The sequence below is a fragment of the Gossypium hirsutum genome, chromosome A02 (genome assembly GCF_007990345.1).
Source record: "Gossypium hirsutum isolate 1008001.06 chromosome A02, Gossypium_hirsutum_v2.1, whole genome shotgun sequence".
Classification (NCBI taxonomy): Eukaryota; Viridiplantae; Streptophyta; class Magnoliopsida; order Malvales; family Malvaceae; genus Gossypium; species Gossypium hirsutum.
The window spans coordinates 57,224,254-57,239,239 of record NC_053425.1 but is presented as its reverse complement, the minus strand read 5'-3'; the positions used below and the strand labels follow the sequence as shown (position 1 = coordinate 57,239,239).

Here is a 14,986-nt window from a genome sequence, read left to right as displayed (position 1 = left end):
TATGCCCAATAATATAAGTTTCATCTTCATTTCTGAAATATAGAAGCAAATTGAGGATTCATTAATCCAGTGTCTTATTTTCACTGAATGATAATTCCATTAAACTGGGTTCATCAACAATGCAAAAGAACTGCAGTTTCAAAATCCACCCTCTTCTTTCCCCAGCTCTAGATTTTTCCGGAGAAAATATAGTAGCATCTAAAGAGGCCTTGGGCAGGATGAAAACGAAGGAATCCATGAGAAACACTAACCTCCAAAAGTCAATGGAAAAGATTAAATTTGGTGTTGATCAATGCCTGGATTCTTCAATTTTCATCTTGGGTCTGCAAAGAGTAACAGACTAACTTTCTATAAGAAGAAATTCCATTTAAACCGTATGAATGCTGAATAAATAATGAAAATTTAACAAGCTCAGAAAGATCTGCTCAACCAAAACCATTGAACCAAAGCAAATAATGAGAAAAAAGTAGGAAGAGACTCAAATGATTAGTGAAACTTACAATAAATTGAATATTATTATCGGCTATAAAATTATAATAAAATAAAAATTAATTTTAAAATGATGAATTTGAAAATATTTAAGGAACAAAGGTTTGGCAGGAAGGCTGATGGAATTGTAGATCTGTTGAAGAGTGAAGAGGTGGGTTTCAAATAAACTAACGGTTGGTGACCTGTAATATCTAGTAATCAGTCACTATCATTTCGGCGACATTCTCTCTAGGATCTGCTTCTAAGTTCTTCCTCTCTCCTCCTCTCTTCTTACTCACTTTTTGAATTTTTTTTATTACGTAAAATTCTTTTCAACTTTATGTTTCATTTATTTATATTTGAAAAAAGTACAATTCCGGCCAGAATGGTTTCGGCGACGGTGGATTCAGAGGCGGACATTCTCTCCAACCTCAACATCAACGCCGGGGATTGGCCTTCTAATCTTGTCAAGAATCTCTGCCTCCTTTCTCCGGACCAGGTCTTGCATTTTCCAAAAGAAAAAAAAGCTGTATAGATATATACGTATAAGATATACGAATATGTGAATTATGTGCTTTTGGCAGATTGAATTGGGAAAGATGTTGGTGGAGATGGGGCAGAGCCATTTGTTTCAGCAATGGACAGATGCTGGCGTCGAGGACGACAAAAAGAAAGCATTCTTCGATCAGGTCTCCTTTTCTTTTTCTATAGCTATCGAATCCTACAGTGATTTAAATTGTTTTTAATCATCAAATTGATTTTTAGTATTTCATTCCCTCAAGTCTCTGCTATTTTAGATATGTTTGATGAAATATGTATTGTGGATTATATTTTTGAATAAATTTTCTTTTATAGGTTGCGAAGCTAAATACAAGGTATCCTGGCGGTTTGGCATCGTATATTAAAAATGCTAGGGAGCTCTTAGCGGATTCAAAAGTAGGGAAGAGCCCATATGATGGCTTCACACCTTCGGTAACGAAATTAGTCTTTCACGCTGAAACTTTAATTTTTTTTTTTTTCAGATTCTTGTGGTGTAATCAACATCCAGTTGTTAACTGGTGTTATTGTTAAGTATTGGGTTTCTGTGTTCGTCGTATATAGAAGTTTGGTGTTATTATTAAGTATTGCAATTTATCCTGGGCTGGAAAGGGTAGCATAGCTCAATTGTTTTTTTTTTGACAGAAGCTCAATTGGTTTTAGATTGGATGCTTTAACAGATGTAAATTGACATTAGTATATGGTTTTATGCCCTTGTAATGTCCTTCTCTTCAATTTTGCATTCAACTTCGTCTTAAACACAGCGGATGTCTTTTGCAGGTTCCCACAGGAGAGGTTCTCTCTTTTGGTGATGATAATTTCATCAAATATGAGGAGGCAGGTGTTAAAGAAGCCCAAAATGCTGCATTTGTTCTTGTTGCAGGGGGTCTTGGTGAACGTCTTGGATACAACGGAATTAAGGTAGATAGAGTGACAGGGATGGATAATATTGTGCTTTTGCTGTTAATTTTAAATTTTTGATTTCATAAAAACTACAGAACTTATGTAGTTGAAATAAAATTTTGAGATATTTTTTGTGTTTAGTGATGGTTTCATGATTCATGCTTGTCTGCACTAGATATAGCATGGACACTTTTTTCCTCTTTTTCCTCAAAGAGGGTTGATCACATATTTGATGTTGCACCAATTAAACCTTTTCAAACACCCTTAACCAGTGTTGCTTCCCAAAGAAAATATTTGACTAGCTACTTTTTACACCTTGTAGGTGGCACTTTTAGCAGAGGCCACTACCGGAACATGTTTCTTACAAGTCTACATTGAGGCTATTCTTGCTCTTCAGGAAGGTAGCTGTAGGCTCACACAAGGTTTGTATGACATCTCTCATTTGTTAGTAGCCGTTCCTCATTATATAGCATTTTAAATGTTGCTTCTCCATGTGATCAAGAAAAATCAAGTGTTATTTCCCTTCAGTATTATGAATGGCAGCAATCAATGAGAATTAACTGAGCAGTTCTATTTCACTTGTTGAAATGTATGAGCAATTGCTTAGTGCCTGAACCATGGAAAAGAAAGCCACTTGGATAACTTAGGTTTAGAATCTAGCCATCATCAGAAAGGCCACTTTCAAAGAAAGCATGCATATATGTATCTGTTTGAAAATTTTGCTTTATATAAACAGCTATGGTGCAACCATCTATGTCACCTGAGCTTGTTAAATACTTTGTAAACAATCTCCCTGGTCCAGCTAGCAGAAGCAGTTCATATTTGCCTCTATAAGTTAAAAGGAATTAAACAACCTCTTTTCTAAAATATTGCATTGCTAGTTGCATTTTATAACTTATTTGCTCTTTTATTTACTTAAGTTCATTCTCTCTCTGTGTCTAAATTTTAGGCACATTTCAAAAAGATATTCCTTTTGTTATCATGACATCGGATGACACACATACCCGCACATTGGAGGTTTTGGAATCAAATTCTTAATTGTTATCATGACATCGGATGACACACATACCCGCACATTGGAGGTTTTGGAATCAAATTCTTACTTTGGGATGAAACCTACACAAGTCAAACTTCTTAAGCAGGTTTGCAATCACTCATTGATGTGTTTTTGGTTAAAGCTGTTGTTAAGTTGCTTTACATACAATGTCATATTTTCTTGCAGGAAAAAGTTGCATGTTTAGATGATAATGATGCTAGGCTTGCTTTGGACCCTCATAACAAATACCAAATTCAGGTAACCATTGTAAACACTGTATGCAAAACAGTGGTTATATTTTAATTGATAAAACCATTAGGTTCTTTCCTGAACTATTTTCTGGCCTTTTTAGACAAAACCTCATGGCCATGGTGATGTGCACTCCCTTCTTTACTCTAGTGGCCTTCTGAAAGTATGGTATGTCACAAAATCTTACAATGCTTCTAAAATCTGGCATTGAGAATTTCTTTCATGCCTTTGCAAGTTTCCTCAAAGTTTATAAGATGATATTTTGTGTCTGCTCCTGCCATTGTCTCTCCTTATATTAGTAAGGCAAAAAAATTGTGGTTTCTGATCCATTTTAAGCTATAATATTGAAACAAACAAACTGTGACCCTGTGCATGAGGTGGTAAATCAAGCAATCATGTACTGAAAAGTAACATTTTTGTAAAGCCCACTTGTCTTGTCTCAACATTATCGACATTGCATAAAGAAGTCAAATGCCACCCTTTTGAAATTGGATTAACTATAACTTTCTATATTTTACATCATATTTGTATATTCATTTTTTTCTAGGCTTGATGCTGGTTTGAGATGGGTTCTCTTTTTTCAAGACACAAATGGACTTCTTTTCAAGGTTAACAGCTAAAATTGCAATCTTTTCATTTATAGTTTTCTTATATTAACAGTGGAAAACTGGTTATAAATAAAATTTTCTATGATTTCAATGTTAGGCCATTCCAGCATCTCTAGGAGTCAGTGCTACTAATCAATACCAGGTCAACTCTCTTGCTGTTCAACGGAAAGCAAAAGAGGCCATGGGAGGAATTACAAGACTTACTCATAGTGATGGTATATACATGAAACACTAATAATTCTTGGAACCTAGAACTGCCAATAGCGTGTGTGAGTGTATTTTCTTATTAACCTATTTCTCTATGGATGTTGACATTTGAACATTTGACTAATAGGTTTACACTTCAGTAATTTCTGATTTCTTGGTGTCACTTTTGCCTTGTGCTTTATCTATACTATATTTAAGTCTCTCACTAAGTTGGTGTCGCAAGTCAACTGAACATCAACTTAGTTGACTAAAAACTTTTTCTTTTTACAAAGTAACAAATATTATATGAAGGTATTATATCTTTTTACATCTATACTATATATTTAAGTCTCTCATTGAGTTGGTTTCATGAGTCAACCAGACATCAACTCAGTTGAGAAATGACTAAAAACTCAACTTTTTTACAAAGTAACAAATATTACATGAAGGTATTTTGTCTTTATACATATTTATATAAAATCTATAAAAATCAATTTAAACCTAGAAAAGTACCCACACATGGTTGGACTTGAACCTAGGACACCATAGTCTCCAAAGCCTCGACTTTACCATTTCAACCAAAGCCTCATTCGTTCATTACATAATTTTTCTATAAATACATTTTTTTACATATTTTTTTTTCTCCTACATCTTGGATATGCCATAATTAGTTCATTCTAAAGTAGCTGAGGAGATAGCATGGTGCATAATTGCTTCTTTTTCTCCACCTACTCCTTTTTGTTTTCTCTCACACACATAGATATAATACAACTACGCCATATAGGCCTTTTAGGCATTGAAGGCCCAGTAATTTATGCTTCACTATTAGTAACGTCCCATGAAATTGGCTTCAGGAAGATCAATGGTGATCAATGTGGAGTACAATCAGCTTGATCCTCTGCTTAGAGCTGCTGGACATCCTGATGGAGATGCTGATTGTGAGACTGGTTATTCTCCTTTCCCAGGAAATATAAACCACGTAAGCTCAAAATAATTATTTTCATTTCCAGGGGATGTCTATCATGATGTATAAACAAAATGAGGCTTTTGATGTTTTATCTGATTTGTTTATTTTGATTATAGCATGAACTCTTTACTTATAATCAAGATGGTAGAAAATAGCATGACTAATGAAATTTTCACCTACTGAAACTGTCATTGTAATCATGGTGACTTTCATGAAATTTGATCTTGGTTTGTATAATTTACTACCACGTTCTATTATTTTGGTTCTGTTTTACAGCTTATTTTGGAGCTTGGTCCATACATTGAGGAGCTGACAAAAACAGGAGGGGCGATAAAGGAATTTGTTAACCCTAAGTAATTCTTCCTTTTCATCTTTGCTAATTATGATTGAAACTTGTTAGTCTTCTGCTTTATTGATTATTTTACAGCTTCTTGTTGCTTATAACAAGAATTTAGATTAAAAGGTTTGTAGTTCTTTTTTAATTAGATAATTCTTTTATAAACCTAAAAGCTTATATGCATATGAGGAAAACAGAATTTCTGGAAAAAAATGTAAATGCTGGATTTTTGAAATACACGGTATTCTCATCTGCATCATCTGTTGAATTCGCATGGCTGGTTGTCACAAACATTCAAGAACTGTATTTAGTTCCTAGAACTTCTTGCTGTAAGAAATGTCTTCTAGTTTATAAGTGTTAGTTTCCTAGCCATTAAAGAAGTTAGATTCTGTTGATTCCAAATCATGGTGGAAAAATCTTCAACAACTTAACATTTATCTGACAGTTGATATCACAGGATCCTACTTTGTGAATTTTTCCTATACAATTCATTGTATAGAAGTGAGTGAGTCTTGACAATGCCATCTCCTTTGTCTTATGCTACTGCAGATATAAAGATGCCAGTAAAACATCATTTAAGTCCTCAACTCGACTAGAGTGTATGATGCAAGACTACCCTAAAACATTGCCTCCAACGGCAAGAGTTGGATTTACGGTAATTGATGGTTTCAAGCCTTCCCTGTTATTTCACTTAAGCTTTTGGTCTTTGACAGACCTTACTTATCTTCCATCCAATACGAACGTGCTTCTCTTGTGATCTGCCATGAGAAAGGAAGATGCTTCTATTTTGATTATGTAAAATTTGCTATTTAATATTTTCTCATCACTAAACCTGCTGCCATGCTATTGTATAGGTGATGGATAAATGGCTTGCTTATGCACCTGTGAAAAACAACCCTGAGGATGCTTCTAAGGTGAAATGATGTTTTATTAATTTCTGCCATCTTTCTCTATTTAACCCCTTTTTGTTTTTTTTTTCAATTATAACAATCTAGTATGTCCCAAATCCATGATTTCTAGTGTCGGTTGGTTTATAAACAACTGATTAACAGTCTAATTAGGGTCTTCTGTAAAGATCAAAATATGAAAATTTCTAACATGCAGATTATGTTCTGCATTTTCTTTCAGGAGTCTATTTCAGAGTGTGAAAATTTCTGATTGAAAACCGTTTTTCTTTTTGTTCTCTCACATCATACAGCCTTAATATGCTAATAACCTTCTTTGGTATAATTATGCCGCAAAGTTTAATAGAAACCATTTTACCTCTTTCTTTATTTTCTGGAAAGAACAACACAGTTTCAAGGGATATGGTAAAAGTTATTTAGATGGATTTATGCTAGCCTATTCAATTTCCATCTCCCTTAAACTGCTCTTGGCTAATCTTCAAGCAAGCAACGTTTAGGCTGTTTATTGTCTCTACTCTCTTTGTACCGAGGCTCCTATTTGAATATTTCTAATCATTACCTTTGTCTGTTTGATTCTATTAATGTTCTTTCAACCTTGATTAAGGTACCAAAAGGAAACCCATATCACAGTGCAACTTCTGGAGAAATGGCCATTTATCGTGCAAACAGTCTCATCCTTGTAAAGGTGGTCATGCTGCTCTTAGGCTAACTTTAAGTGATAGAATCTGTCTCATTTAGAATATATTTTCGCTCTCTCTTGTTATTGTTAAATCTTTTGGTGTCAAATTTTTTACATTTGACAGGCTGGTGTCCAAGTGGAGGGTCCAGTACAACAGGTTTTCAATGGACAAGAGGTGGAAGTGTGGCCGCGTATTACATGGAAGCCTAAATGGGGGCTTACTTTTTCTGAGATCAAAAGCAAAGTTCGTCAAAGTTGCTCGGTGTCTCAAAGATCTACCATGGTCCTTAAGGGCCGCAATATCTTTCTTGAAGATCTATCCTTGGATGGAGCTCTTATCATCAACTCTATTGATGGTGCAGAGGTATGCCATTATAAACTGATGGTCAGTGCATTCTATTATTTAATATGTTCTTCCTTGGATCTTTTTCCTTGCACTCTTTTGCAACAAGTTTAATATATTTGTTGTCATAATCTGATGTTTTAAGCTTTGATTGTTCCATATATCTTGTAATTTGGTGCCGTATTTTGAAATATCGCAAGAGATGTTGTAGCATAAAATATGTTGGCTTTCATGGCTTTTAGTTTCTTACATTCTTCTTTCTTCGAAATTCATGCCTGATCATTGTGTTTCTTATCATTTCATTATCCACTCAGTCCACTTATCATGCATTAGATGATATATTAAACTAGTTAAGAATATGAGTCTTCTCTACTTGCAAGTGTGGAAGGCTATTTTGCATTTCTGGACAATTTTACTTTGGGATTCAAGCTTAGTTCAGTTGGAGAACAATTGTGTAATAACAATGGTTTCGGAAACAGGTTAAAGTAGAAGGATCAATACAAAACAAGGGCTGGCTTCTTGAGAGGATTCACTACAAAGATTCGAGTAGCCCCGAGGAGCTGAGGATCAGGGGTTTCAAAATCAACAAATTGGAGCACTTGGAGCAAACTTACAGTGAAACTGGCAAATTCATCTTAAAGCCACAATGTTGAAGATATACGGAGACGCAGCAATTCATTTGTTCTTTCTGGAAAAGCTTTATGTGGAGACACCATCATTTACTTGATAGCAGGAATAAATCCCTTTCGTTCAGTAATCTGTACTACTACTCTTGGGCAGGTAAAACTCTGTTTTATTACTCGGGATTGTAGGTGAGTATTTTTGTCATTTTCAAAAAGTTTTCCTATAATAATTAGGAAAGAGGTGGAAATTTTGTATTATTTTCAAGAAAGAGTAGCAGACATCTACTTGCATTTTGTTCATAATTTGATGTGTATTATGTTTATACGTTTAACAATAATTGTTTTGGAGTCTAAAATATGATGTTTGGAGATATATCCCCTAGTTTAGACTTTAGGGAGGTAAATTTCCCTTTGGGTTATGTAGGGAGACGAAGCTGAATGAAGCAAATTGTTTGGCATTAAAAGGGTGAGCCAAAGCAAAGCTCATCAATGAATTCTCCAACTCCAAGGCACGTAGGATGCACCGCTTGTCTTCTTTCATCTCATTCTCAAACCAAACCATCCACCTCTGTTAAAAAATGTTAAAAACACTCCACCACCAAAGCTATCGAAAGAGATTTTTTCGACTTCTTTCTCAGAATGCCAATGAGATTGGGTCATAATACAACTCTTTCAAGTTCAACAACGTGCTAATCTAACCTTGATTTGAATGTTGAGTACTTGTAATTGTATTTGTGTAATTATGTACAAGACAAATTAAATATATAAAGAATCAATTAAAAGGATAAATTAAAATATAATAAATGAGTAGCCCCTACAGAATTTTTTTACTTTAAGTCACATTAAATAATAATTTTAAGAGTGGAATAGGATAACACAGTTTGAATTTATATTAAATTAATGTCGGGCAACAATTTTAAACTGTCATTCTATTTAAGTCAAGACAAATAATAATTTTATTTAAATTTATTTATGAAAATAATATATATTTAATGTTTTACAGTAAAACAACTCATTTTAATTAAAACGAATTAGGTATAACTTTTAAATAGTAAAATAAGTCATGTATAAAATTTTTTAAGTTTGATTTACAAAATATATAATAATTGCTAGTTGCATTTTTAATTTGTTTAAGAATGAAAAATCCATTTTTTTAATGGTTAGAATTTAAAATTATGTATAATAGTTATGGGCAGGGATGGGCTGTGGTGGCGAAGTCGAAGAATCATCTAGCGGCAGCGTTATTCCGCTTTTTACATGTCTCTATGTCATTCGTAATATAAATTTCCCTTTGACATGTTGTAACACGTACTTTTTTGAGAAATACGTTATGATCATCAAATATTTTCAACCATGTTTATATTCTGATTTAGTGGTGAACTTATATGAAAGGGCGGTTTGTTATGAGCTTAATTGAGGAAAACAGCCATGGTAGACCTATTTCTTTTTTGCATAAAATTGGAAAATAATATTATGAAAAATGGTTGCATTTTTAATTAGCGTAATAAAAATATTTAAGGCTATTGAGTTGGATCTAATTCATGAATACGTTAAACACCTTTAATCATTAAACCATGAGTTCGGATTGATTTATATTTTAAATAGATTCAGTTATATCTAATTTTAAGTTTAATATATTTTATATAAACTATCTTAAATTTTTAACCTATAACTTAACTCTGTGAATATGTCATCGTAATACAATTTTAAAATATTAACTATTTTACTAGAATATAAGCCCTCATTTCATTTCGGGAAATTAAAGTAAAGTAAAGGAACATAATATTAATTGCATAAGATATATAAAATAAAATCATTTATTTTTTATCAGTACAATATGATAAACAATGAAAAATAATTGACGAATTGAATCACTATAAAGCTTTATGCAATTAAAATTTTTTTGATTGAATTCACAATGAAAAATTAGAAAGATATTAAAATATAACACAAAATTAATTAAAAGCAGAGGCGGATTTAGGGGCTCAGCCCCGACTTTGGCCTCCTTAAAATGTAAAATTATTATTTAAGCCTTTAATTTTTTTTTAAAAAATTTAAATTAGTAAATTGTACTTTGGTTCTCCTAAAATTATAAAAATTTGATTTAGTCCTTTAAAAATTATAAAAATATAAATTATAAAAGATTAAAATTTTATTCAGCCCCTAAAAATTTATTCTGACTTCATCCTTAATTAAAAGGCAACGTGAAAATGACATAAATAAACAAATAAGTAAAAATATTAATAAGTTTTTTTTATCAATAACTAATCCGAAGTCCTCTCACGTCCAATTTTTATTATCAATAATAAAAAGTTACTACTTTACAGGTGATTTTGAATGCTCTTCAATGGTTTCTTTAATGCAATGGGTAAAGTAGGGGATGACGGGCGGCTGCCTCCTAAAATTATAAAACGTATATTTATTATTTAGTCTCTTTGACTTTTAAAAGTTGGCCTCTATTTTAGTTGCTATTTGGCCACTTCCAAGTTTGAAGGGTCAACAATGTTTTTTTTTTCTTATGTTAACTTTAAATATTTATATAATATATTATATAAAAGGTCCCATAAGTCTCCATGATTTAAACTCTAGTATGCCTCTTTTGGATGATAGTTGGTCATTTTTTAATTTAACATTAAATATGAATTACAATTAAAATTTAATTTGTTACCTAGTGAAAAAGAAGTCTCTTTTACTACTGTTACTAACAAATAATGTTATCAATGTCGTGTTTGTCCTTCAATTACGGTATTGACTTCATCTTTTAAGAATTTTCTTTTTCATCTTTTTACTATCGTTTTTATTATATTTTAAGTTTATAGTTTATTTTTATTTTATAGTTATTAATTTCTTTTATCTTTTAAGATTTTATAGTTATGAAGTCGAAAACAGTTGATTCATTTTTTGAAAAGAAAAATACAAAGACAATACAATCACCCTCAGAGTATCACAAATTGAGGTACCACCTTCGTTGTTTACTCCTTTAAACTCTAATGTTAATCCTTCAAAAATTCCTAGAGTTGAAGATGAGTCTAACTTAGAACGTGATCCTAGGTTACATAAGCAAATATATAATAATCCGGTTAAATTCGCGTGATATAATTAGAAGAGCTTGTATTAATGATGTAACACCCCTAATCTGTATCCGTCGTTGGACTAAGGATTAAGAGGCATTACCAGACATATCAAAATATTTAGCATTCATTTCACAATCATCATAGAATCATAGTCATACATCAATACAGAGTCTCTTACAGAGGTCAACGAGACCTTAAACATGCTTTAGAAAGGGGTCGGGACTAAACCAAACGCATATAAATTTTTTCAAAACTTAAACATTTTTCAAAGTTATAAAGGTCACACGCCCGTGTATCTCACACGGCATTAGCCACACCCGTGTGTCTAAGCCGTAGCAAAACGGGGCATACATACTAACTTGTCCACACGACCACATGACGCACTCATGTGCAAGGCCGTGTGAAAATTAGGGAGGCTACTGACTTGGGTCACACGGCAGACCACACGCCCATGTGCCAGCCCGTGTGCCACACACGACCGATAGACACGCCCGTGTGTCTAAACCGTGTCAAAATTGTAGGATATACTGACTTAAAATCGTAGGGTACCCCAGGGGACACACGACCGTCCAACATAATCGTGTGTCACACACGGCTGAGATACATGCCCGTGTCTCTGCTCGTGTGGAAAAAAATAGGCTATTTGCAAAGCCAAATTTGCCACCCATTTTGGGTCTTCCCTACAAGCTCCAAAAAAAACCATTTTAAATCAAATTCTCAACCAATTCACACCTAAAACATACACCATTCATGCCATACCATCATCAATAAATTTCATCCTTGTCATCCATACCAAATCATGCCAAATCATAAGCTATAATCATACCAAGACATATGTTCCATGGTAAATTCACATTTCTAACTTATCTGATCAACCATTTCTCACAAGGCCCTTTTTATACATATCAAAATATAGCCTATAGACAATATAACATCACATAGATTATAACCATACTTCATTCTTATACACAACCAAAACCAAGCCATATCACAGGGCTAAATATTCATAACACAAAACATACCAAAATAACTCTAACCTATACATGTCATATACCAATATACAACTCTCAAAATGGTACCAAATAGATGTCTGATAGTGTGAATGAGTCGCTGACGATCCCCGAATTCAAGCTAGCTTTATAACACTGTAAAACAGAGAACATTTCACACAGTAAGCTTTAAAGCTTAGCAAGTTTGTACCAAATATAATCAATAGTTTATATAATACGAAACATCATCTAATAATCACTTAGTAGTTCACAAATCATCTTTCAATTCCATTCCATCACATTTAACATGTTCATAGAAGTTTATCAAGCTTCATACACATAATATCATTTACCACATAGGTATTGTATATACTTGATCTTTCCCGTATTTATTCATTTCATTCTCACCCCTCGTTCAAATACATTAATTTGTTCAGAAGTCTTTCCATGGTTTAAGAATTCACACACTTAGTGCATTAATGATCAGTAGAAGCTATAAAAATCTCACACACTTAGTTCCATCTCAACTAACCGAAGCTATCTCAGTATCGCACACTTAGTGCCTCATATAGCCAAAGCTATTCCAATTTGCACACTTGATGCTATTTATAGCCGAAGCTATTTTGAATCGCACACTTAGTGCTGAACATAGTCGATTTATCATCGTGTTCAAACCATAATAAAATATACACAATTTATGCATTATCAAAGCATTGAAACTTAAATTGTAACATCATTTATCAAGTATGAACTTACCTCGTACTCGTAATTGACGGTTCAGATCGTTTACTCGATAACCTTTGATTTCCCTCGATCTAAATTCGAATTCCTCTTTTCTTGATCTATATGTATTCAAAATTAATTCATTTAATCACTAATACATTCAATTTAATACACAAACACATTTTTGGGCATTTTTGCACTTTAGCCCCTAAAATTACACATTTTGACATTTTAGTCCTTATTACACAAAACACCAAATATACTAAAATTCATCAAACTCATGCCCTAGCCAAATTTTCCTATAGTCCCAATCAGCCCATATTTATCACTTATTTCACATTTTAGTCCTTTAATTTCTCATTTTCACAATTTAGTCTGAAATACTCAAATTTATCAAAAATTCTAATACAAAATATATTTATCTAACACATATCTTTTATTTACTATCATCAAACTTCATAAAAATCACATTATCAACAATGGCACAACTCAAAATCATCAAAAATTTCCAAAATTCAGGCATGGGTTTGATAGAATACAGTGCAACGATCACAAAAACATAGAAATTATCAAAAATCGAACAAAACTCATACCTCAATCACCAATCAAAGTGCCGAAACCCTAAGCTTGTATTTTTCTTTCTTTTTCCTTGTACTTTCGGCAATATGAGATGATAATGGCTTTGTTTCATGTTTTGTTTTAATTTTATTAACATTAATAAGCCATTTACATTTTTAACCTTTTTATTTTCATTATAATTCCATTATCTCATGTCCATTAATGTCCATGCATTAATTCAATGGTATAATTGCATCATAAGGACCCCACATATATAAAAACATAACAATTTGACACTTTAGCAAATAGAACACATCCTTTTGCATTTCTACGATTAAGTCTTTTTTACGAATTAAGCACACAAACGATAAAATTTCCACACGAAACTTTCACACATATCAATTAACATATTATAAACACCAAAAATAATAATAAAATAATTTTTTGACCTGAATTTGTGGTCCCGAAACCACTATTCTGACTAAGGTCTCATAGCATCCTCGGGTTCCCACGTAACTTCTTCAACTCCGTGTCGATGCCATAATACTTTCACTAACACTATTATTTTATTTCTCAGCTCTTTGATATCACGAGCTAAAATCTGTATCAGTTCTTCTTCATAAGACATATCAGGCTGAATTTCAACCTCAGTTGCGGAAATAACATGCGAAGGATCTGATCTGTATCTTCAGTATCGATACGTGAAATACGTTATGGATCTTGTCTAACTCAGGCGGCAGTAGCAATCTATATGCAATTGGCCCAACACGCTCTATGATTTCATATGGTCCGATAAACCTCGGACTCAATTTGCCTTTTCTGCCGAATCGAAGTACTTTCTTCCACGGAGACATTTTCAAAAACACTTTATCGCCAATCTCAAATTCAATGTCTTTTTGTTTTCAAATCTGCATATGATTTAGACTAATTCGGATCACTTTTACTTTCTGTTCAGTCTCTTTTATCAAATCGACCCCTTGTATCTTATTCTCACTAAGCTTTGACCAATACAATGGTGTACAACATTTTCTACCATATAAGCCTACGTACGGTGCCATTTTAATGCTTGATTGAAAACTATTATTATAAGCAAAATCAATCAATGGCAGATATTGTTCCCACGTACCTTCAAACTCAAGAATACAACATCTCAACATATCCTCGAGAATATAAATAATATGCTTGGATTTACCATCTGTCTGCAGGTGAAAAGTAGTATTGAAGTGTAATTTCGTATCTAAAGACTCTTGCAATTTCTTCCAAAATCGCGAAGTGAATCTTAGGTCTCTATCTGACACAATAGATAAAGATACCCCGTGTAATCTCACGATATCAGAAATATATAACTCAACTAATCTATCAAGCAAGTAATCAGATCATACCGGAATAAAATGAGCTGATTTCGTCAATCTATCAACCACAACCCAGATCGCGTCTTTCTTTCATGGAGATAGGGGCAAACCCGATACAAAATCCATCGTCACTCTATCCCATTTCCACCCTGAAATCATAATCAGCTGTAACAAACCAGATGACACTTGATTTTTAGCTTTAACTTGTTGACAGATCAAACATTTCGAATCAAAGTTAGAGATATCTTCTTTCATTCAGACCACCAGTAATGTTGTTTCAAATCATTATATATTTTCGTACTTCCCGGATGTACATATAAACGATTATTATGAGCTTCGTTTAAAATCATCTGAATCAAATTAGAATTTCTAGAAACACAAATCCGATCTCGGAATCTCAAACAATCATCATCATCAACTCTAAATTCTAAATCAGAATTCAATTCACA

The 14,986-nt window shown here is 33.0% G+C and overlaps 1 protein-coding gene across 1 annotated transcript; it reads left to right on the top strand.

The window, feature by feature from the left end:
• The first annotated feature begins 612 nt into the window (after positions 1-612).
• Positions 613-8,210, top strand: LOC107939552 (UDP-sugar pyrophosphorylase). Its single transcript, XM_041086919.1, has 18 exons — positions 613-967; positions 1,053-1,157; positions 1,324-1,440; positions 1,786-1,926; positions 2,231-2,330; positions 2,858-2,925; positions 2,991-3,050; positions 3,131-3,202; positions 3,297-3,361; positions 3,741-3,801; positions 3,899-4,016; positions 4,842-4,966; positions 5,231-5,307; positions 5,841-5,946; positions 6,146-6,205; positions 6,801-6,881; positions 7,000-7,239; positions 7,698-8,210. The coding sequence occupies exons 1-18, from the start codon at positions 809-811 to the stop codon at positions 7,869-7,871; spliced, it is 1,929 nt and encodes a 642-aa protein (XP_040942853.1). The 5' UTR covers positions 613-808; the 3' UTR covers positions 7,872-8,210.
• The last annotated feature ends 6,776 nt before the right edge of the window (positions 8,211-14,986 follow it).

Coding starts and splice junctions, on each gene's coding strand:
- LOC107939552 (XM_041086919.1), top strand. CDS start 809: ATGTTTCATTTATTTATATTTGAAAAAAGTACAATTCCGGCCAGAATG. Junction 1,927..2,230: donor TTGGATACAACGGAATTAAG/GTAGATAGAGTG, acceptor TACACCTTGTAG/GTGGCACTTTTAGCAGAGGC. Junction 2,331..2,857: donor TAGCTGTAGGCTCACACAAG/GTTTGTATGACA, acceptor TCTAAATTTTAG/GCACATTTCAAAAAGATATT.